At 33.5% G+C, this 22,226-nt stretch overlaps 1 protein-coding gene across 1 annotated transcript in view; it reads left to right on the top strand.

Moving 5' to 3' along the window:
- ttv (exostosin glycosyltransferase 1 ttv) overlaps window positions 1-22,226 on the top strand; it is a 288,389-nt gene that overhangs the window by 253,321 nt on the left and 12,842 nt on the right. Inside the window, exons 6-7 of the mRNA XM_090414748.1 lie at window positions 4,908-4,997; window positions 20,497-20,657. Of these exons, the coding sequence (XP_090270874.1) occupies window positions 4,908-4,997; window positions 20,497-20,657 (251 nt within the window). The remainder of the gene's footprint in view (window positions 1-4,907; window positions 4,998-20,496; window positions 20,658-22,226) is intronic.

Raw genomic sequence — 22,226 nt, 5'->3', positions numbered from 1 at the left:
GTAATATTCCATTGCTGGAATATTCCTGGAAATAATGCTTGGATAAAGAAAATGATCAATAGGATATTGATGATGCTATCACTATTTATCATCAATGATAAAAGTAAATTATAATATCAAAAACAGAAGGTGATATCAACAATGACAGGTGATAATTTGATAAGAATTGCAAAATTGGTTATTGCCTTTTGTTCTTGATGTAATTATTATTTTTTCTTTATTTATTCTATTTTTCCAATATGCATATATATTAGAACTAAATTTCCTTTTGTTTTTGACAATATAATTGCATATAATCCTACTTTGCATGTTTAGAGTCTAGTTTATAGTAATAAACTTTCTTGACATTTATTTTAATGGATTAAATTTCTCATATTAGGAACACCTAGCATTATGTTAATATAAAAAATATAAATTTTGAATAGGTAGGCAAACAGAAAATCATGTTGATGAAAGTATTACCAGTAATCAAAACAATTTCTACTTGCTTAAGTAGTAAATTTACCAAATATAATAGTTTATAGGTTGATTTAATGCATGGGCATGTACTATGTTATCAAAATTATTTCATAAAATAATTTATCCCTGCTTCCATGGTTCAGTCAGTTTCAGTGATGCCCTTTGGTTCAAAAGACCTGGATTTGAATCCCAACTAGGATGTGAAGAATCTTTATCATGGCCTTTCAGTTGAAGGTAAGTTAACTGACCATGTGGATCTGGCAGTTTTTCCCTCTCAGAAACTCTGGTTTTTCATCCCATAATGAAATGGACATTCTGATATTGAATTAAAGACTTCTTAATTTATGCTGTCAAGCAGTTAAAAATGAACTCTGGTTTTTAGTTAATTTCAAAGAGCCATTTGCAGACATCATACTTTAAACAGTCACCAAGTCACGTATTTCAAGGATTTATTCTATAGATGGTAACAATGTCCAAATCAAAAAATTAGAATAATCAAAGAAAATGCTCTGAATGATTTGCAATTCTAATTTATTGCATAGAAAATAATTATTACCAAATATGAATTAGCTCATTTAAATCTACATACTTTGTAGATTTAAATGATGTATGGAATCTTCAGTTAAGGAATATTGTGTGGAATTACAAGCTGGCAATTCCACACAATACAAGCAGTGCCATGATACAAGAAGCTACAGCAGGAAAATGTTAGTAATGAAGGAAAAATAGTCTAGGGGTGTTTGAAGGAATAGTATCAGATTGCATACCTAGGGGGGGGGGTGGATCAGGTAGGAATTAAATGGATGAGAATTATCAAGCAGGGGATATCAAAAAAAAAAAAAGTGTGGAGGAACCATCAAAGAGAAAGGTGAACAGCAAGATCATGAGCAATACAAAGCAGAGGCAAGAGGGTGACCAGCAATGTAAGTCAGGCCAAGCAATCCAAAGGAAATCAGACTTCTTTCACTATATGAAGTAAAAGGAGGAATGGCTTTGGCAGGATAACTTTGAATGCTGATGGTAGGAAGGTGACAAAAGTAGATGAAACAGTTGAATTCTTGAGTGATCAGTTTTCAAGGATGTATCATCATCAGCAAGGCAGTGATATTGCAGTAACAGATGTGTTAAGTCTCAGCTGTGGTGGGGTCCTAAGGGAGTGTGGCAAGAGGAGAAAAATAATCTTGTATTAAAGAGGCTCCAAGACAGAGGTAGAAAATCTTAGATTGATCAATATCTCAGGAAGTGCTGATTCTCCAATACCTTAACCTCCACCATCTCTGATGGGCAATTATTGTAGAGGTTAAGGGCAAAATTCAGGAATGGATGAACAGGAACATGACTCAATAATTTATTTATTTATAATAAAGTGAAATAGTGGTTACATGATAATACTATTGGACTTTGCAAAGACTTTGACAGGATACTGCACATAACTGTAGTAGATTAAATTGGAGCAGATGGGAAAGGGCATGAAAGCTGGATAAGGGTGGCTGATGGATGGAACTGGTTAGTTTATGGAGGAGTGGAGTCTAAGAGAAGGTGAGCTACTAACAGTGTTCCATAGGGTAGGGGCTCTGTATTTGACTACTGATGTTTAATTTGTACATTATTGATATAGGATCTGCCTATGATGCAAAACTGGATAGAACAATAGTTAATTAAGATGATGTAGAGAGCATGCAAGATGATTTAAATAGACCTGGAGTCAGCAAACTTTTTTTGACCAAAGAGCCATTTTGGTGGCATTCAATCAAATATTTCAAGAGTCACAGATGCAGCTCTTGAAATATATTTGATTTAAAATGGATCATATTGGATTTATCTCAAAACATATATATTTTTTAAAATAAAAATGAAAAATAGAAATAGACTATCCTTCATTTATTTTCATTAAAAAAAAAAAACCCTAATCTCTGAAAAGCCATGAGTTGCAAACCCTTGAAATAGAGGATAGTGGAGCAAAAGATAAAAGTTTCATGCAGAAAAGTGTAAGGTTATTCATTTTGGGATGAAAAGTTTAGCAGCTGTGTTGTACTACATTGATGGAAACAAGGTGCAGGAAATTGGTGAGGTAGAGATTTGGGAGTACTGGTGGATCAGAGGACATATTGTGGAGGTGGCTAAATTAGCTCATAGGATTACCTGGTTACTGGAGAACACGCTGACAAGCGGAGATGAAAAAGTTATTATGCCTCTTCATGGGCCTTGCATATACTGCTTTATAAGGTTATATCTGGATTTCTTGGGGATGAAAAAGAGGATTCATAGATAAGTGACCAAGATGGTAGTGGATCTGTGAAATGCTGCCTATGCTAAGAGAATGAAGATTTGTAGATTATAGAAATTGGATAATAGGCAGAAAGAGATGTGATAGAGACATATGTCACTAAAATGTTTTTATAGGATTGATATAGAGGAAATTTTTTGCTACATAACTGGAAGGGTGAGAACAAGGCATTGTCTCTGAAAATAGTGTGGTCAGCAATGAATTAAAGACTTGGTCACCATCGTGGGTTGCCAGAGTCAGTTAGTCAGTGTTTTGTGGGTAAATGAGTTCAACGAGAAGTATGACATTGTGCAAATGATGGTTAAGCTGTTTAGCCTGCTTCCCACAAGTCTTCAGACTCCATAGAGATACATGTAACAATAATAATGTAACAGTTTTGAAAGGATTTTAAGAAAATGCTGTAAATGTAGTATTTCAAATTTGAATCTTGTATGGTGGTAATGTAGTTGTGCATTTAGCTTCACAGTCCAGGAGTTTCTAACAAAATAGAACATTCTGATACTTTTTATCAGCAGTCCTGTTCTTCTAACCTGGCATCCTATAACTTCTGTACCAATTACCAGAATTAATTGAAATAAAATTGGCATGTCCTCATGCTGATGAGAGAAAAAAAAGTTTCCCAGAATACTTTAAAAATGGTGAACAAATGAATGGGTAACAGTGTATTTAAGCAGCATGAGGAAAGGAGAGGCTAATTTTAAAGATTTGCTTGAGTAATTTTTATCAACAAGATGTCCACAAACAAGTTATAATGGTTGTAAATGAATGAAATTACAATATTTTTAACATTACTTTATTGTCACAAGTTTACACATACTACTCTCATCTACTTCTTCACATGTTGCCTCCTACACTGAGACATTTGTCATATATCAGAGCACAAGTTTTTGTATCTCCCTTATCAAAGTAGTTTGCCACCATCTTCATGCCTTTGTCTCTGTTGAATTGAAGCTGCTAAACATCTCTAAGTAGAGAAAATTATAGAAGTCAGGGTGCAGTATCAGGGCTGTAGAGTAGTTGTTGGAAGACTTCCCAACACTGAATTGTTCAAGTAGTTGACATATTTCTAGTGATACTGGGGGGGGGGGGGTATTGCTTTGAATCAGAACAACTCTGCTGCTGAGGAGACCACCTCCTTTTTTTCCAATAGACTGCCATGTTTTCATCTTGTAGTAAACATCCACCTTTATTGTTGTTCCATGAGGCATAAAAACAATAAGCAAAACACAGTACTCATGATCTTCCTTGAAGAAACATCTCCTTGAATTTTTTTTTTTACCTTTGACAGTCCACTATACTGCCATTGCATTGGTTGCTGCTTATTCTCTGGTGTGACATGAGAAATCCTGGTTTCATCTCCTGTAATAACGGGTTCAAATATTCATCACTTTCATTATGATACTATTCCACAAAGGTCACTGCAACTATGGTGTTTTGTTGTGTGATCATCAAGCATTTTTGGCACACTGCAAGTGTTCTGTAATGATTCTGTGTTATAAAGAATGAAAAATATGTACTCAACTCACAAAAGATGAATCTTCTGTTTTCTCAAGCGTCTTCTCAATTCACTTTGGCAAGCAGATTGGAAGTGATTAATGACAGGCAACCAGTTCAGTTTTCATTGTGTACGTTTTGTTCTCCCTTCTGAACATCCTATACCAACTTCTCACTCATTCACTCAAGGCATTTTATCCAACTTCACTAACTTGCCAATAAATTTCAGCTGGAAATATTTTTGGCATTCAAGAATTTTATCATTGACCATATCTCACAGTTGGCAGGATTTTCAATGTTTTCTCATAATGGCAAACTTATAAACACATAAGTGACAATATATGCTCATCATATTCTTCTTGACTCCTCCAACATTATTGCACATCCCCCTCAGCCAGTATGTGTGATAAGAATTTAATTTAGATGTACCTCATATAATAGTCAGTCAATAAAAAAAAAATTCTGGATTTTTAACCTGATATAGTAAGAAAATGGGGAATGGCTTTGGCACTTACAATAAAATTACAGAAAAACAGAAGCAAACTTCTGTTTTTCTGTTGAGTATAATTTGATACCTGTAAATGTTTAAAGTTGGTTATAATCTCATTAAAGAGTGTTTGCATAAATTGCATTCAGTTATTTAAAATATTTTTTTCTTTTTCTCCAGACAATCGGTATGCGTTTCTTTCCTCATCCTCTTATTCAAACCGATGCTGTGCTCAGCCTTGATGAGGATGTTGTTCTTTCTGCTGAAGAGGTAAAATAATATTGATTATATTAAATATATAGAGGATTGTCTTATTCATTTATTTTTCTCAGAGAATTTAGCAGAACCTAATATAGTATAACTTTAGTATAATATTGATTCGATGGTATTGAAAAATTTAGTGTTATGTGAAATTTTACCTGGTATCAAAACAAAATCACAGTATTCTCTACATTTGCATTATGTTACTTTTGCTGTTTATTTTCTTTTAATATGTTCAGGGAAGAGCCAGTAGTGTCCGGCACCTGTGTGCAAAACTTTAGTTGGTGCCCCTATGCCCAGTAGTGTCTGGCGCCTGTGTGCAAAACTTTAGTTGGTGCCCCTATTCCCCCCGCCCAATAAAAAAATCACTTTAAAAAAAAAGTTTTTTTTTTAAAGTATTTCCTCCTCTTTGGCACCTTTACTATCCTGGCACCTGTGTGCATTGCACACATATTGCACACGTTGCCGGCACGCCCCTGAATATGTTTAAAACGAGTGAATTTATAATAATATAAGTTTAAGAAATTGAAAGTTATTCATACCATACTCTGAATATTAACAACATTCAGATCATTCTTCTTGGGCTGACATTTACGTAAATCCCTTAGCTATCTTGGCATGATGGCATTACATTCAGAGCCAGTCTCCATAATCTCTGAAAACACTTGGGATTCTTTTGCACTCAAGACACTACATCTCACATATACAGCTTCCGTGTAGAAATCTTAAATCAGACTGACCCTAATGTTGTCACACTAGAATTCATGGTGCTTTTTGGAAGATGGCAGTGTAGTGCTTGATAGCATTTTCTCTCTCTCTTACTCCACACTGGTTCACAGATTGCCTGCTTCTGCTTTGTGGCTTCTGTATAGATATTTCCATGGTAATTGTTCTGCTGAACTGACTTTCTTCTAAACCTGTAAGAATGGCAGCAGCAGGTCAGTATCATTTTGCAGTCTACTAACCTACCAAACCAGCTTCTCTTCTTTCATTACACCTATAATCTGTGAAAAAGTCTTTCTTAGCAGATGTTCTCCTAAGGACTTATAACTACTATCTCTTAAAAACTTTTCTTTTTCAGTCTCTAGCTTATGCACAACACTAATGAACTATAAGTTTTGCCATCTCATGCATCTGGCACTGATTTAAGAGGAAGAAAAAAACACCTAAAAGGCTTCACCTTGACAGAGAACTTTATTGAAAAGAGCAGATAATAAATATACATTAAAGTTTTAATATGCATTGACTACTTCATGAAATAGTAATAGATATTTATCATCTCTTTTAATATTCTGTCATTTCAAAACATTAATACAAGCCACAAAACTTTGATCAAACTTTATAAAGAATTGTTTAGCTTCTTTGAAGTTTTAGTGGTACCCAAGATACTGTGATGTTATAAGGTACCATGTTTTTGTATAGGATAACTGTCATTCAGACAATATAGAAATGTATAAATACATTAAATTGTTGTGTGTTTCTATGTTACATAATAATAATTATAATAATCATAAAAGAAGTTTAACTAATGATTTGAATAGCAGATATTTTGGAATGTATTTTTCTACTCTCTGTGCAGAAGGGAAGTGAACTAAGTTTAAATAATAGGAGTATATGTACGAGGGATCACTTAAGGATAAAAACCAGATAACTGGGAGAATACCTCCACATCTCCTTTAAGAAATGTGGAGAACTGACTAGGACTTCTAATGTCTAGTCCTTGCCTTCATGTAATGCACCTTGTTAATAGGTATTCACTGGGTACTAAACAAATGAGGATGGGCTTGCAATTTGGGACAGACTTAGCCAACCAAATTGGCTAAGTCCCAATCTCTCTCTCTCTCTCTCTATTGGCTTAAACCATTACATATGATTGTACAATGTGACAAGATTTCATGCTAGCTGGGGCATCACCTGGTTAAATAAGCTTCCTGTTGCTTCTCTCAGGACACCAGGGCAAACAGTCAAAACTCGGTTACTGGAGCAAACTCCAACTCAACATCTAGACGAAGAAGAATAAACCTGTTAGAAGAACTGAAGATAGAAACCGTCAATATAAAGGTGTATTAATGGAAAGAAAATCTAATTTGCAGAAGAATTGGAAAAGTACCATGTGGACATAATTGGCATTACTGAGACAAAGAAGACAAAAACAGGTGAGAGCTTGCTAAATAAGCATAGGATGTTATGTTCATGTAAGGAAGAAATAGCATTCGACACCAAACATGAATATAAACTTCTTAAGTAGTTTTGTGGCAAACTTCAAAATGGGAAAATGGACAATGAAACTTATTTGTGCCTATGGTTCCACAAAGGTTCTTCCAAAGAAAAAGTGGAGGATTTTTTTTTTTTTTTTTTTTTTTTTTTTTTTTTTTTTTTTTTTGAGTAATTAGAACAGGCAGCTGACATGAAGAAAATGGAAAAAGTGGTCCTTGTTGGAGATCTGCACAGCAGAGTAGGAAATGAATTCCACCAGGCATATAGGATCATTTTGGAACAATTTGGAAAAAAGGACAAAGCTAATAATAATGGTAAGTATTTACTGGACATTTGCTCAGGACATGGACTAGTCATTACTAACAGAGTGTTTCAACATAAAGATGTGCACAAGTTCACATGGAGAGAAAACACAAGAAATTAAATAGCCTCATTGACTATGTCATTGTTGATAAAGATATCTCCATGCTGGTTCAGGAATACAAGAGTTGTACACTTTGTGGGATTTGAATTTGGAAGTGACCATCACTTAGTGCTGACTAGAATAACAATGAATATCATGTTGAAAAGAACAGCATGTAAGAAAGTTTTTAAAAAGAATCAAAGTTGAGAACCTTTTACAGGTAAACTATAGACTCAACTAACAACATTATTGAATCAGAAATGAAACAGTTTGAGAACAAGAACCAAATCTTGGAGTCTCAGTGCAAGCTTTGAAGAAAACATTGATTAATTCAAGTTAGGGAGGTATATGGCGAAGTTGTCTGCAAGGATAGAAAAATAAGAACACTATGGTGGATATAAGATGTTAAAGAATCAGTCCTGGACAAGAAGAAAGCATACCAAAAGTTCCTGGCAAATAAATCAGCAGATACCTTAAAAGAATACAGAAAAAAATGTAAGAAAGCTAAGCGATGTGTAAATATAGCTAAACAAAATTAATGGAAGATTTTGGTAAGAATATGGAAAATAAATGTCAGGAAGGTGGCAAAATGTTCTGGAGGCTATCAAAAAAAAGCTTAGAAATTGAGGAACGAGTACTGTAAAAGGAATGAAAGATAATAAAGATGACATGAAAACTGAAAATAAGGATATCCTTAGATGTCTTTCAAAGTAATTACTTTGAAAGACTGTTAAATGAAACAAGCAGTGACAGAACAGTAGTAGAAAATTTTCAAGAGGAATGTAAACTGGAGTACATATCAATCAATACTTGAGGTAGAAAAACTATCAAAAACTTGAAACGTGAAAAGGCAGCTGGGGTAGATGATACCAGCAATACTTACATATGGAGGTATAAAATTTTTGCAGTAGCTACACTGCATAATTCAGAAGGCTGGATTCAAGATGATTGGAATAGAGCTGCTGTAGTTCCCATCTCTAAAAATGAAGTTGAATGTGAGAATTACAGAGAAATTTCTTTACTAAATGTTCCAGAGAAGATTTATACAAGCATACTTGAAAAGAGATTGAGAAAAATTCTGAAAGAGAAACTTGAAGAACAACAAGCTGGGTTTGGGCCAAATAGAGGTTGTCAAAATCGGATTTTCATTTCATAACAAATGTTGAGAATTCATGGGTGTAAGACAAGGATCTGTACTTGAGTTTTGTAGATCTGGAAAAGGTATATGACAAGGTGCACAAAGAAAAGCTTTTCACTGCAGTTATATGGAGTAAATGAAACATTATGCAATCAATAGATAGTCTCTATTTAAATTGTAGGTCAGCAGTTAGAATTGAAGGAAATACAGAAAGATAGTTTGATATAAAATCATGGGTAAAACAAGGATGTGCATTATCTCCATTCTTATTCATCATCTGTACAGATTGCATTATGAAAAAAGTGGCCTTAAACCTGATATTAGAATTGGAGATATCAAACTTAGCTCTTTGCTTTATGCAGATGATGTACCCATTAACACATCCAGTGTAAGTCTCCAGGGTTCTCTAAATTGCATAACAGCTATAACAAATTTGGCATGAAAATCACCAATAAAAAGACAAACTACGAAAATAGGCAGGAACATAGAAAACTTCAGCTTCATTCTTAATGGAGAACTTATAGAACAAGTAAAATGTTTCAGCTATTCAGGTACAATTTTTAGTATAGATGCAAATTAAATACAGAAATATACAACAGAATAAGCAAAGTTCATATGGTGGAGATTTAGTTGAATAAATTTAATGGAATAAGAGAGAAATTAGTCAAAACACCAGGCTAGTAATATACAGTGTTCAAACCGGTTTTAAGTTATGGATCTGGGAGTTGGGTTAGAAATAAAGCACTTGATAAAAGACTAGAGATCGGATATGAGGGTTCTGAGAAAAATTAGAGAAGTGAACATATTTAATCAATGGCAGAATCATATTAAAAATGAAGATATTAGAATGAAACTTGATATTGTTAGCATTCAAGAATGTGTCAGCAGAGCTAATCTAAGGTGGTGTAGCCACTTAAATAGAATTAGTAAGGAAAGGTTAGTAAAGCAGGTGTTTGATGCCAAGATGACAGGAAAGAGACCCAAAGAAAGACTAAGGTTTAGGTGGATTGATTCGGCGAGAAGTCCCTTAGAAACATTAATGTTAAGTTTGATAATATTAGAGTACTGACAAGTAATAGACTAATTTGGAGGAAAATTGTTGATAGGAGATTAATAATAATGTAAATTTAATCAAGTGGTACTGCTATGGTAGCTTGAACACTCCTTGAGGGTACATATCAGGAAATTGATGAAAGTGATATGTGCAACGATCATCTAACAGGTTCATGCTTAGCACTTTCGTGGGAAAATGTTACACAGAACCATTAGCAGCCTTTTAAAGGAATAGCAGAAAACCTTATTATTTTTTTTATTTTATGTTTCTCAGGGAGGATGATTTCCCATACTCAAGTAAGCAAGGGCTTTGAACTCTTTCCTTTTGAAAGTTCAGAAGCACTTATGCACCATACCACCTTAGCCCAAATCAGAATAATAGGTTAAGCATTCAGAAAGTACTAAAAATCATCCTCTTCAGCCATTAAAGTAACTAACTTTTTTTAAAAAAAGATATCTAATAATTGTATGTAACACTGTTCTAAGCATGCATTTGCCATGGAACTGTTAGCTGATCGTTCTGTTTTTTTAAAGTTAGTTTATTTTTCCTATACTGAATAAGACAGTTATTCTGAAATATCTTTTTTTTTTCTTCTAATTAGTATTAAACTAAGTGGTTTATCTTATTGATCACATTGTCCATTTTCAAGACAATCTAGTGATTATCATTATAATCTATTGCAAGTGCTATCTTATGTTTGGAGTTATCTCTCTCTTTCAATATTAGTGCCATTATAGCACCTCCATAATGTATTAAAGAACAGAACAATGTGCCCTTTGTTTTAACTTGCACTTGATTCTCATGATAACAAGAGGAATCTTTATATAGACTTTTCAGTTGAGGGTGAGGTAGCAATTCTCATATGAAGGCACAAAGTTTTTCTCACAAATGAGGTTAGAAATCTCACACACATGCAATTAACAGACAAATGCTATAATTAGGAGATGAAGGATCAAATGTCGCATAAATGGTGGGCTGTGTGGTGTAGTGTCCTCCTGCAGTGAATTCTTGGACTTCATGGGGTGGGGTGAAAACTGCTGAGGCTATTTTACCCAACTCCTTTACAAAGGAGTTGGGTAAAATTCTCTATATGTGTGTAGCTTCGTAAACAATCCATTAGTATATATTTCTTGTCCCTCCCAATTTCAACTCACCTAAAACAACAACTATGTAAAATCAAGCAAAGGGAAACTGATTATGGGTGGGTGTGGGGGGGGGGGGGGTCTGGAAAGTTCTGATAAAATCTAGAACAAAAACTGATATTTTTTTTTTTTTAAATAACGAAACCTGTGGTGCGTTCATAATTAGAAGAAACACACGTATAAACCACAGTGAAAATTATTTAATTGTAAATATTTCATCCTAAGTATCTTAGGACATCATCAGTACAGTATTTAAACAAAAATTAGGAATAACATACAGTTAGGGCGCATGATTACAATAGAATCTCATGAAAATGTGCATAACGTGCTAAAGTAGTACAAAAAAAAAAAAAAAAAACATTAATTATTTAACACAGTTTTGTATGATAATTTCCCATACTTTAGGAATAGTAAGAACATCGTTGCAGTTTAGGTTTGGTCTGTGTAGTAGGGCTTATCCATTGGGAAAAGGCTAAACTTTTACATAGATCTTTTTAAACATGAACGTTTATACAAAGAAAGTTCTGAAGCCCTACTACACAGACCAAACCTAAACCGCAACGACGTTCTTACTATTCCTAAAGTATGGGAAATTATCATACAAAACTGTGTTAAAATAATTAACGTTTTTTTTTTTTTTTTTTTTTTTACACTACTTTAGCACGTTTTCATGAGATTCTATTGTAATCACGCGCCCTAACTGTATGTTATTCATAATTTTTGTTTAAATACTGTACTGATGATGTCCTAAGATACTTAGGATGAAATATTTACAATTAAATAATTTTCACTGTGGTTTATACGTGTGTTTCTTCTAATTAAAAACTGATATAACCACAAGAAATAACATAACTAGTAGTGGAGTTAATATAAGACACAAGGTAACTTATGTCTTATATTCTTATATCCTTGTATATTCTTTCTTGTAGTTATATCAATTGCTTTAATATCATTTTTGTTCTAGGTGTTTATCAGAACTTTCCAGACCCCCCCCCCCCCTCGTACATGTGGAAACATGCAGACTTCCCAAAACTTTCCAGATTCACTTAACATATATATATATACATATATATGAGCTTAGTTCTGACTTCAAAAATGTTCATTTCCATCTCTAACCTGCAAAATTGCACTTTCCTTTCCTAACAAACTCAAATTTCAGCTACTATAGCATTTCTCATCTTAGTTTTCACAATTTTATTCATTATGTGAAACCCACCCATGAAAGACTGTAAATTTATAGTACATCATTAGTATCATATGTAAGCTAAGAATTAGATAATAGTTTCCTGCTCAAGAAACCAAACATGGAACTTTATCAAGCAAATGCAGACCTCTGGTAAGCAATTGGAATTCATTTGCTGTCTTGATCACTTCTTCTAAGAGTGAAGTTATTTTCTTTGAAAAATTTAATGTTCACAAATTCATTTCTGTTTCTATTCTAACTGCAGAGATCCAGCAATGTTAACACATTTGTGATCACCAGTGATCCCATACAAACTGTTTACATGCCTGTCAAAATACCAAATTACCCTAACCAATTTCCAAACACACTTGATCTCTTTCTCACTAGTAAGTATACTGTGAAATTTTTTTTTTTTTTTGTCCTAGGAATTATAAGAATGCCATTGGAATGATTTTTTTGTGATCTGTGCTGTATTTCTTTATCTGGACTATTGTTGCTTATCAAGCATTTGCACTAAATGTACCACTGAAACAATTTTTCTTCTTCTTATTATTATTATGGAAACATTCATTTTCCCATTTCACTTTAAATTTTTGTCCTCTTAATTAAGCCTTGGTTTTCCAAGAAGTGTACCAAGACTATACAAGAAATCAAATTCTATACTAAAGCAGGAAACCTGCATTATGCACACACACATACACACACACACACACACACAGGGGTGCGCCAGTAGTGTCCGGTGCCTGTGTGCAAAACTTTAGTCGGCGCCCCTTCCTCCAATAAAAAATCACTTTATAAAAACGTATCAGTGAGTAAAAATGAAATAAGAAATATATTAATTATAAGTTTATTGAACAAAAAGCAGAAATTACAAAAAAAAATGTATAAAAAACAATAAATATACAAGAAGAGTACAGAAACAACAAAAATAATTTGGAAAAAAATAAAGTAAATAAATAATAAAATAAATAAATAATAGTAACTTACAAGTATATAAAATAGGAACATATTAAACATTATTGGGTAAAGAAATAGTTAAATAAATATTTAAACAGAAAGAAACATCACTTAGTGAATTGAGCTTTTCTAGTTTTCATTAATGAAAATTCTCGAATAATATCATGTATATCAAGTTGATCCAAAATATCTGACTCTATTGATATAATGATAAGATGTGAAAGTCTGTCTTGTACCATTTTGGAGCACAAGTAGTTTTTAATAATTTTAAGTTTAGAAAAGGACTGTTCCGCAGATACTACAGATATCGGTAATGACAAAAGAATCTGAAGAGCAATTGTAAAGTTTGGATAAGCTGTGATTAAGTCATTTGAATAAATATACTGAATTATCTGATTTATATCATCATCATCATCATCAAATTCCTGCCATGTACCCTCAAGGGGTGTACAGGATATGATAGTACTACATGAAAAAAATTACATCATTATTAATTTCCTATCTACAATTTTCCTCCAAATCAGTCTGTTACTTGTCAAGACTCCAAAATTATCAGATCTTATATTTCTATCGTCTAAAGCACTTTGTAACGTATCAATCCACCTATATCTTGGCCTTCCTCTGGGTCGTTTTGCTGCCACCCTGGCAGGGAACACTTGTTTTGCTAATCTTTCCTCTCCCATTCTATTTAAGTGACCATACCACCTGAGATTAGCTCTGCTAACGCATTCCTGGATGCTGACAATGTCAAGTTCTTTCCTAATATCCTCGTTTTTAATATGATATTGCCATTGATGCCATCTGTTCACGCCTATAATCTTTCTCAGGACTCTCATATCTGTGGTCTCTAGTCTTTGGTCAAGTGTTTTACTTCTGACCCAGCTCTCAGATCCATAAGTTAAAACTGGTTTGAACACTGTCTTGGATACAGCTAATTTAGTGTTCCGACTAATTTCTCTCTTATTCCATATGAATTTATTCAATTGACTTCCCACCATACCAGCTTTACTGATTCTGTTGTCTATTTCTATATTTAATTTACCATCTTCAGTAAAAATCGTGCCTAAATAGCTGAAATGTTTAACTTGTTCCACAGGTTCTCCATTCACAACACAGTTGACATTTTCAATGATTCTGCCTATTTTCATTGTCTTTGTCTTTTTATTGCTGACCTTCATACCATATCTATTACAACAGCTATTCAATTTAGTCAGAGAATCTTGCAGATTTATTTAGAAGTATAACATCATCCGCATAAAGCAAAGAGCTGACATTAACATCTCCAATTTTGATATCATGTTTAATACCACTTTCCTTCATAATGTGATTCATATAGATAATGAATAACAGAGGGGATAATGTACATCCTTGTCTCACACCAGATTTAACATTAAACCATCTTCCTGTACTTCCTTCAATTCTGACTGCTGACTTACAACTCAAATAAAGACTAAGTATTGCTTGGTATAATGCCCCATTCACACCATATAACTGCAGCGTATTGAATAGCTTCTCTCTTGGCACCTTGTCATATGCCTTTTCCAGATCGACAAAACTTAAATACAGATCTTTGTTATATTCCCATGCTTTCTCGACTATTTCTCGTAAAGTGAAGATCTGATCCTGACAGCCTCTATTTGGCCTGAATCCAGCTTGTTCTTCACCAAGCTTTTCTTCCACAATTCTTCTCAACCGTTTCTCAAGTATACTTGCATAGATCTTGCCAGGAACACTCAGTAGGGAAATACCTCTGTAATTCTCACATGCAGTTTTATTTCCCTTTTTATATATGGGTACTATGAAAGCTCTACTCCAATCATCGGGAATTCGTCCCTCTGTTCAGGCTTTCTGAACTATGCAGTGCAGCCACTGTAATACTCTTATACCACCATACTTCAGCATTTCTGGTCGAATATCATCTACTCCTGCTGCCTTTCCACATTTCAAGCCTTTGATGGCTTTTTCTACTTCAAGTATGGATATATTTATTCCTGACTGCATGCCTGGTCAGTGTTTTTTACCACTGTGCTGTCATCACTGCTTGTTTCATTTAGCAGTTTTTCAAAGTAATTACTCCATACTTCAAGGATATCTTTTTCTCCCGTTTTCATGTCACCTTTATCATTTCTAATTCCTTTTACAGCACTCTTTCCTCCATTCTTAAGTTTCTTCAACAACCTCCAGAATATTTTGCCACCTTCTTGATATTTATTTTCTATATTCTTGCCAAAGTCCTCCCATGACTTTTGTTTAGCTAGTTTTACACAGTATTTAGCATTCTTGCATTTGTCTCTATATTCTCTAAGAGCACAAGCTGACTTATTTGCCAGGAACTTTTGGTATGCTTTCTTCTTTTCCTTCACTGCCTCTTTAACTTCCTGTGTCCACCAGGGAGTTCTGATTTTTTTATCCTTACAAACAACCTCACCACATGCCTCTCTGGCAGAATCAATCAATGTTTTCTTCAGAGTTTGCCACTGAATCTCCAAGGTTTGATTCCTGTTCTCAAACTCTTTCATTTTTTCTTCAATAATCTTTGTGTATTTTAGTCTACAGTTCACATCTTAGAGCTGCTCAACTTTTATTCGCTTTAAAACTTTCTTACATGCTATTCTTTTCAATATGAAATTCAATTTTATCCTGCTCAAGACTAAATAGTGATCACTTCCAATTTCAAATCCTCTGTACACTCTGGTGTCCTGCACCAGGGAGAAAACATCACTATCAACAATAACATAGTCAATGAGACTTTTCTTATTCCTAGCCTCTTCTCTCCATGTGAATTTGTGCACATTTTTATGTTGGAACATGGTGTTAGTAATGATCAGTCCATGTCCTGAGCAGAAATCCAACAGATATTTGCCATTATTATTAGCTTTGCTCTTTTCTCCAAATTTTCCCAAAATATTTTTGTATGTCTCACAATCATTTCCTACTCTGCTATTTAGATCCCCAACAAGGACCAACTTTTCATTTTTCATTGTGTCAGTTGCTTTTTCTAAAGCCTCAAAAAATTCCTCCACTTCTACCTTAGTAGAACCTTCTGTGGGACCATAGGCACAAATAAGTCTCATTGTCCAGTTCCCCATTCTCATATTTGCCCACATTACTCTACTTGAGACTGCCTGCCATTCAAGAAGATTAGCCTCGTATTTTGTGTTGAATACTATGGCTACTCCTTCTTTTCCTTGATTGTCATTGCCTGAATATTACATTTTGTATTTATTGCTCAGAAAGAGCTCACTAGTTTTGGTCTTTTTTGTTTCAGTCACCCCTATTATGCCGATCTGGTAACTTATCTAATTCCTCAGCTAGCTCCATTTCTTTGCCATTCAGGCTTCTTACATCGATAGTACCGATCTTTAACTCTGGTGATGTTGAGTTGGGGTTTATTTTCAGATTTGTTCCAGTAGCTGACTTTTCACTGTTTGCCCTGGTTCCCTGGCGAAAACAACGGGGGCCTTGTTTAACCGGGCGACGCCCCAGCCGGCATGAAATTTTGTCATGTTGTACCATCATTCTATATTTTGGTTTAACCAATAAGAATACAATTTGGTCGGCTAAATCCCAAATTGCCAGCCCATCCTTGTCCGTTCAGTATCCAAGTAGATACCCAACAGGGTGCACCACGAGAAGGTGAGGATTGGACATTAGGTCAGAAACCCTGGTCGGTTCTCCGCATTCCTTTAAAGGCTATGTGGAGGTCTCCTCTCAGTTATACAGCTTTGACCCTTAAGCACCCCTCTGATTTATATCGTTTTTAAAATTAGAAATAAATGGTTGACAGTGTAAAATTTCTTTGCATAAATGGTCTGTGTCAATGTCTGAATGATTCTCATGTGTTAATTTTTATCATAACTTTTTACAAGATATTTTACAAATACAAAAACTGAAATGAATTCATACATTCTTTTAATAAAGTAAATCTTTCCTGCAAAGTTTGTAATGTTTGATCTATTATGCAGAGAAAAAAAATTACTTCAAATGAAATTTCAGGATCTACTATATTTTCATGTTCGTAATCAAATTGTGTTGTCTTTTAATGTCACCTTAGTGGTCTACTACTACAAAATACAGATTCTGCATCAAATTTTGCTGCAATTAATTTTGAGCTTTCTACAATTTCTTTTGAAAGTTTCATCAGACCTATAATCATTTAAAAATTGATTTAGATCATTCAATGCATCTAAATCAAGTTGGAAATTCATAGATGAAGACTGAAGTATTTTGCTGACAAAATTCACTTTATTTAAAATATCATACCAATCTTTGGTGCCTTTACTATCCTGGACATATGTGCAATGTGTGCGATGCACACATTGCACATATGGCTGGCACGCCCCTGTATACACACACTCACACACCAGTCATGCTTTCTGGTCAAAGGGGGGGAATTGGATATTGCATATTTTGAATTTCCTCATTGCTTCACAGACAAACTAAGATTGTCTATACAACAGTGAAGAAAAGTAAGTCAGGACATTTTTTTTCTATCCCTGTGGATAATGATGCAATGGAACTATGCAAATGAAATGGAGGCATGGCATGATCTTGCAGCTTGGAACTTAGCCCATATTCAGCTCACTTCTAAAAAAGGGGAAACAAATCTTTTTCATTAAATTACATCCCAATTTCTCTCACTTCAATGCTACTTGAAAACCTCTCACTTAATGAAATCTATCGCTTACCAGTGAAAAAAATAGTATGGAAAAGTTTGGAGAATTTCAAGTGGTGTTATCTTTAAGACATTTGATCATATTTAGTCTAAAGGCCTGGTAAGTTTCCCAATCATATGGTTTTTATTGCAACTGAACTAGCTTTATTGCTGCTTAAATGTTGTGTGTGATGGTGGATGGATCTTTATCTTCAAACTTTGCAACTGATGCTGGAGTTCTACAAGTTTCTTTTATATGTATTATTGATGGACCTCTCTAGCTGACTGTGAATACAATCCACAGTTTTAATAATGACACTACACTGCAGTGCTCTTTCTCATTTGAAAAATCTTATACTGCACAAATCAACAAAAATCCAGAATATCAACTTCTACAGTCTGAAATTCCAATCTCCAAACCATTCTCGAGTGGGGATTGTGATAACCTTGTTAATTTTGATAAAAAAGCTCAATCACAACTTATTTCTTGTACTTACACAATTACAGTGCATATGCATGTGTGTATGTGCACACACAAATTCATCCAGCCTTACTTTTGACAGTACTCAAATCTCTGGACAAGATGAAATTTTTTATTTTTGGTATAACTTGGACTTCTAAATCATTCTTGGTTTATGAACATAATTACAGATGTTGCTTCCTCAGCATTGAAGAAATTAGATTTTTATATTTTCTCTTTCACTTGAGGTGCTAGTTTACCTCTGAACAACTATTAACTGTATACAAATCGCAAATCCATATAGCCATTGAATACAGTTGCCATATATGGGATAACGTCCCCCCTCCCCACACACACTTCCAAGAACTCCTTAAAAATAATTGACTCATTACAGAAGAGAGCAATCACGTGATTGATTATTGACCCATCTCTCATCAGTTCACTCAACTCTCTTTTATGTAGACATTTAGTTTCTGCTGCTTTCATTTTCTACAAACATTTCCATGGTCACTGTTCATTGTTGGCATCAGTAATTCTCTAAATCTCCTTTAAATCCATTAAAACATGCTGCTATTCAGCATTCGTTTTTATTATTCAACTCTAAACTTGCAGAACAAATTTTTCTTCCTCTTCATGTTTATCCCAGAGTACAAACTGCTGGTTTTTAAATTCACTATTAACAATAACAGAACATTAATTAGTTCTTCTTTCCTTTACACATACATTGTTTAATTTAATTTTTAAGCTGTTGCATTCTTCCAATTCCCAATGTTTTGTATTTACATTTTCTAGTTTTTGAGCATTTTGTACACCATCTATAATTCTCTTGATCACAGAACTAGTATTTTTAATTGAATAAAGTATATTGCTTCACTCCCCACATAATATGGTCCTAATATCAAAAGTTAGAAGAGAAAAATTATTTAAAATATTTGAGTGTTAATGTAAAATTGAAGGCGAAGATTATAAAACCACTGGTGGACAAACAAATTTCATATATTTTAGGTCATAAAACTATACTCTGTTAGAAAGAAATGTCAAAGTAATAATGAAGAGATTAAAAGAAGTCAGAAAAAGATTTTAAAAAATTGCAATAATAAGGTGAAATAACTTATAGAGTATTCTCTGGAAATTACGTTAAACTTTGATATGATGTTTTAATTAGTTTATTCTCCTTTTGGTTTGCATATCGCACATTAAAATGTATTCTTGATTATGTTATTAACTTTATATGAACCCACATAAGTGATCCAAGAGAAGAAAGGAATCTATCAATATGTCTCTTGAAGAGTTGGAGATTGTATGTATTTGGAAAAGAGTATGAGAAAGACTCTTTCCAAGGACAGAGGTATATGAAATGAAAAAAGTGGATAAGAAGTTGAATTCAGTGAGTCTGGAGCTTGAAAATCCAGTCTTTAAGTACAGGCCAAAAAAAAAGTCTGCTTAAAAAAAGAGCATTTATTGGTGGTATCGTTCAGACAGCAAAAAAAAAAAAAGACATGCGCTAATTACTCTGCACATTCCAAAACTATTGTTGCCATGGCAACATATCAACAGTAGTTTAATTTCAGTAGCATCATTATCTGTCTTGGCAACAAACACAATATATACTTAGGTTATTGTTCACAAAGGTAGCTGAAGCTCACAATGCAGAAGTTCTTTGGTTCTTATTTGGTTCAAAATTATTCATTTAGATCCAAATCCAGGTTTATACATTAAATACATAGACAGTTATCTCTGAGTTATCCTAGTTGCATTGGGAATTCACTGGGAAAATTACTTAAAAATTGCCAGATATATCCAGTATATTTTAATTATACATAAATGTATCCACTATTTATCTACTTCTCAAATAAGTAGAATCGTTGTTTAGTGAATAGTTAGCATGCTAAATGATTTCTGGAACAGTACTTTGTAACTATATACATTCATTTACCTGGTCAGCAAAGTGTTGTTCCAGGAGTTGTCTGGTATATTACCCATTCAGTAATTGGTAAGTGAAGGTTATGATTATTTGATGGATACATTTATCCACTGTTTCAACATGCTGGATATATTTGTCAATTTTTAAATAGTTTTTAAATTTCCACTTAAAAATAACCTCGTATGTAATAAGAAAATGTATGTAAAATGTGCACGCACATGTGTGTGTGTATGTGCGGTTGTCGTTGATGATATCTTCATCTTTTCAAAATATTTAAAAATACGTTATGTATCCTTCTATGCAGAAAACAAAGTTAAATAAATTGTGCCTGATGTTTGTTGATCAATTTGATATAGATTTATTAATTTGTTTTCAGATGGACTTTGCTTTTAAAGTGTGGCAGTCATTTCCAGGAAGAATTGTTGGTTATCCTGCACGTACCCATTTCTGGGATGATAGCAAGTCATGTTGGGGTTATACCTCCAAGTGGACCAATGATTATTCTCTTGTTCTAACAGGAGCTTCTTTCTATCATAGGTAACTAAATGACTCTTGCATGTACCAAATAATTTTATCTTTTATTCAAATAATTATGATTGTCCTTATATATAGTTTTGCTTATAGATTTTATGCTAAATTTAGCTTTGAGGTTATAGAATATTTATTTACATTTCTTGTGCTTATAAAAAATAATACAGTATCTGATGGCTCATAAAGTTTACTTCCCATGATTGCCTTCTGCAATATCTATGCTGCTTTTCAAAATATTAGCATTTCTCTGCAGGTGAAGATTCACCATCCCAGTATCTTTTATGGTTTTATATTATTATTATTTTTTTTATGACAAGCCCACTGAAATTGGTTGAAAATCTTGAGCACACACTAAAGTGCTATGGATCGGTTGCCTCACCATGTGATTAAAATCATCTACTAGTCTAAAATATGCACAGACATCCACAGTGGGATTTAAACCCATAGCATGTAGGTTGGAAAGGCCAACTAGGCTGGCAAGCATGTGCAAGAGTTTTGAGTGCTCATGCCAACTGGAAATGCTTCCTTTTTTTTTATGCATTCCATAAATCATCTCTTTATTCTACATCTTCAAAATATTTTGCATTTCTCTGTGCACCAACTAATCTGTTTTGTATATATATCCAATTACAGATTTCACTTATATATTCAAAATCTTAAAAGAAAGAATATACATGCTGTCCTTGTTCTACTGGTTTTTATTTATCTGTTTATTTTTTTAATGCAGCAGTGAGATGCCCTTTGCTTTTATGATGTATAAAATTTCATGGAGATAGGTTTCCAGATCCAAAATTGAAATATTTTGTTTAGATAGCTTCTTTCAGTACAATAAAGCCTCAAAGTTTTACAAAAAATAAGATGAGTTCACAGATGTATGGAATAGCCGTGATGTGCTTTTCTCATTACAAATTGACTGAAAATCTCACAAATCCTTTTTATGGTTAGTTCCTTATGAGAGATTAGCTGTCAAAATGTTATTATCTAATCATGAGATGAAATTTTCAGGAAAAGAAGTAATAATTTCTTCTTGGCATTGATATGTTTTCTTCTTTTCTGTGTTTTGAAACATTAACTAAAGCAGATGTAAGAAGTAAAACTGCACATTATAATAAACATTTTGATAAAATCTCTGATGCTGTTTTTTTAAAATAGCCATCAATAAAAAACAATTGAAGAAAAGTAACTTTTCATATTGGCGAATATGCTATAATTAGTATATATATTATTTGGATTATATCTAAATAAAAATATTATAGTGATAATGAATCAGAGGAAATTATTTTGGAATATAACAAGGAAATATGGTTAATTTTTTACTCTTCATTTATAAATTTGATATAGTTCTTCTTTGTTAACAATTATGCACCAGGAATTCTTACTTGAATTTGTGATCTAGATATTCCTGCTCTCCTATGGAAACTGCAAAAATTGCAGTTTCCATAGGTGAAAAAAAATGTAGTTGGGTCTCCCTGTTTGAGAATTACAAAATATATGAAAATAAATAAATTCCATTATCAGCAAACATTCGCCTTATGTTCATGACAATTGTTGAAACAAAAATCTTAGCTGGATTTA

Source organism: Typopeltis vanoorti, chromosome 25 (genome assembly GCF_054136105.1).
Source record: "Typopeltis vanoorti isolate ZY-2024b chromosome 25, IOZ_Tvanoo_1.0, whole genome shotgun sequence".
Lineage (NCBI taxonomy): Eukaryota > Metazoa > Arthropoda > Arachnida > Uropygi > Thelyphonidae > Typopeltis > Typopeltis vanoorti.
This window is presented reverse-complemented; position numbering and strand designations above follow the sequence as displayed.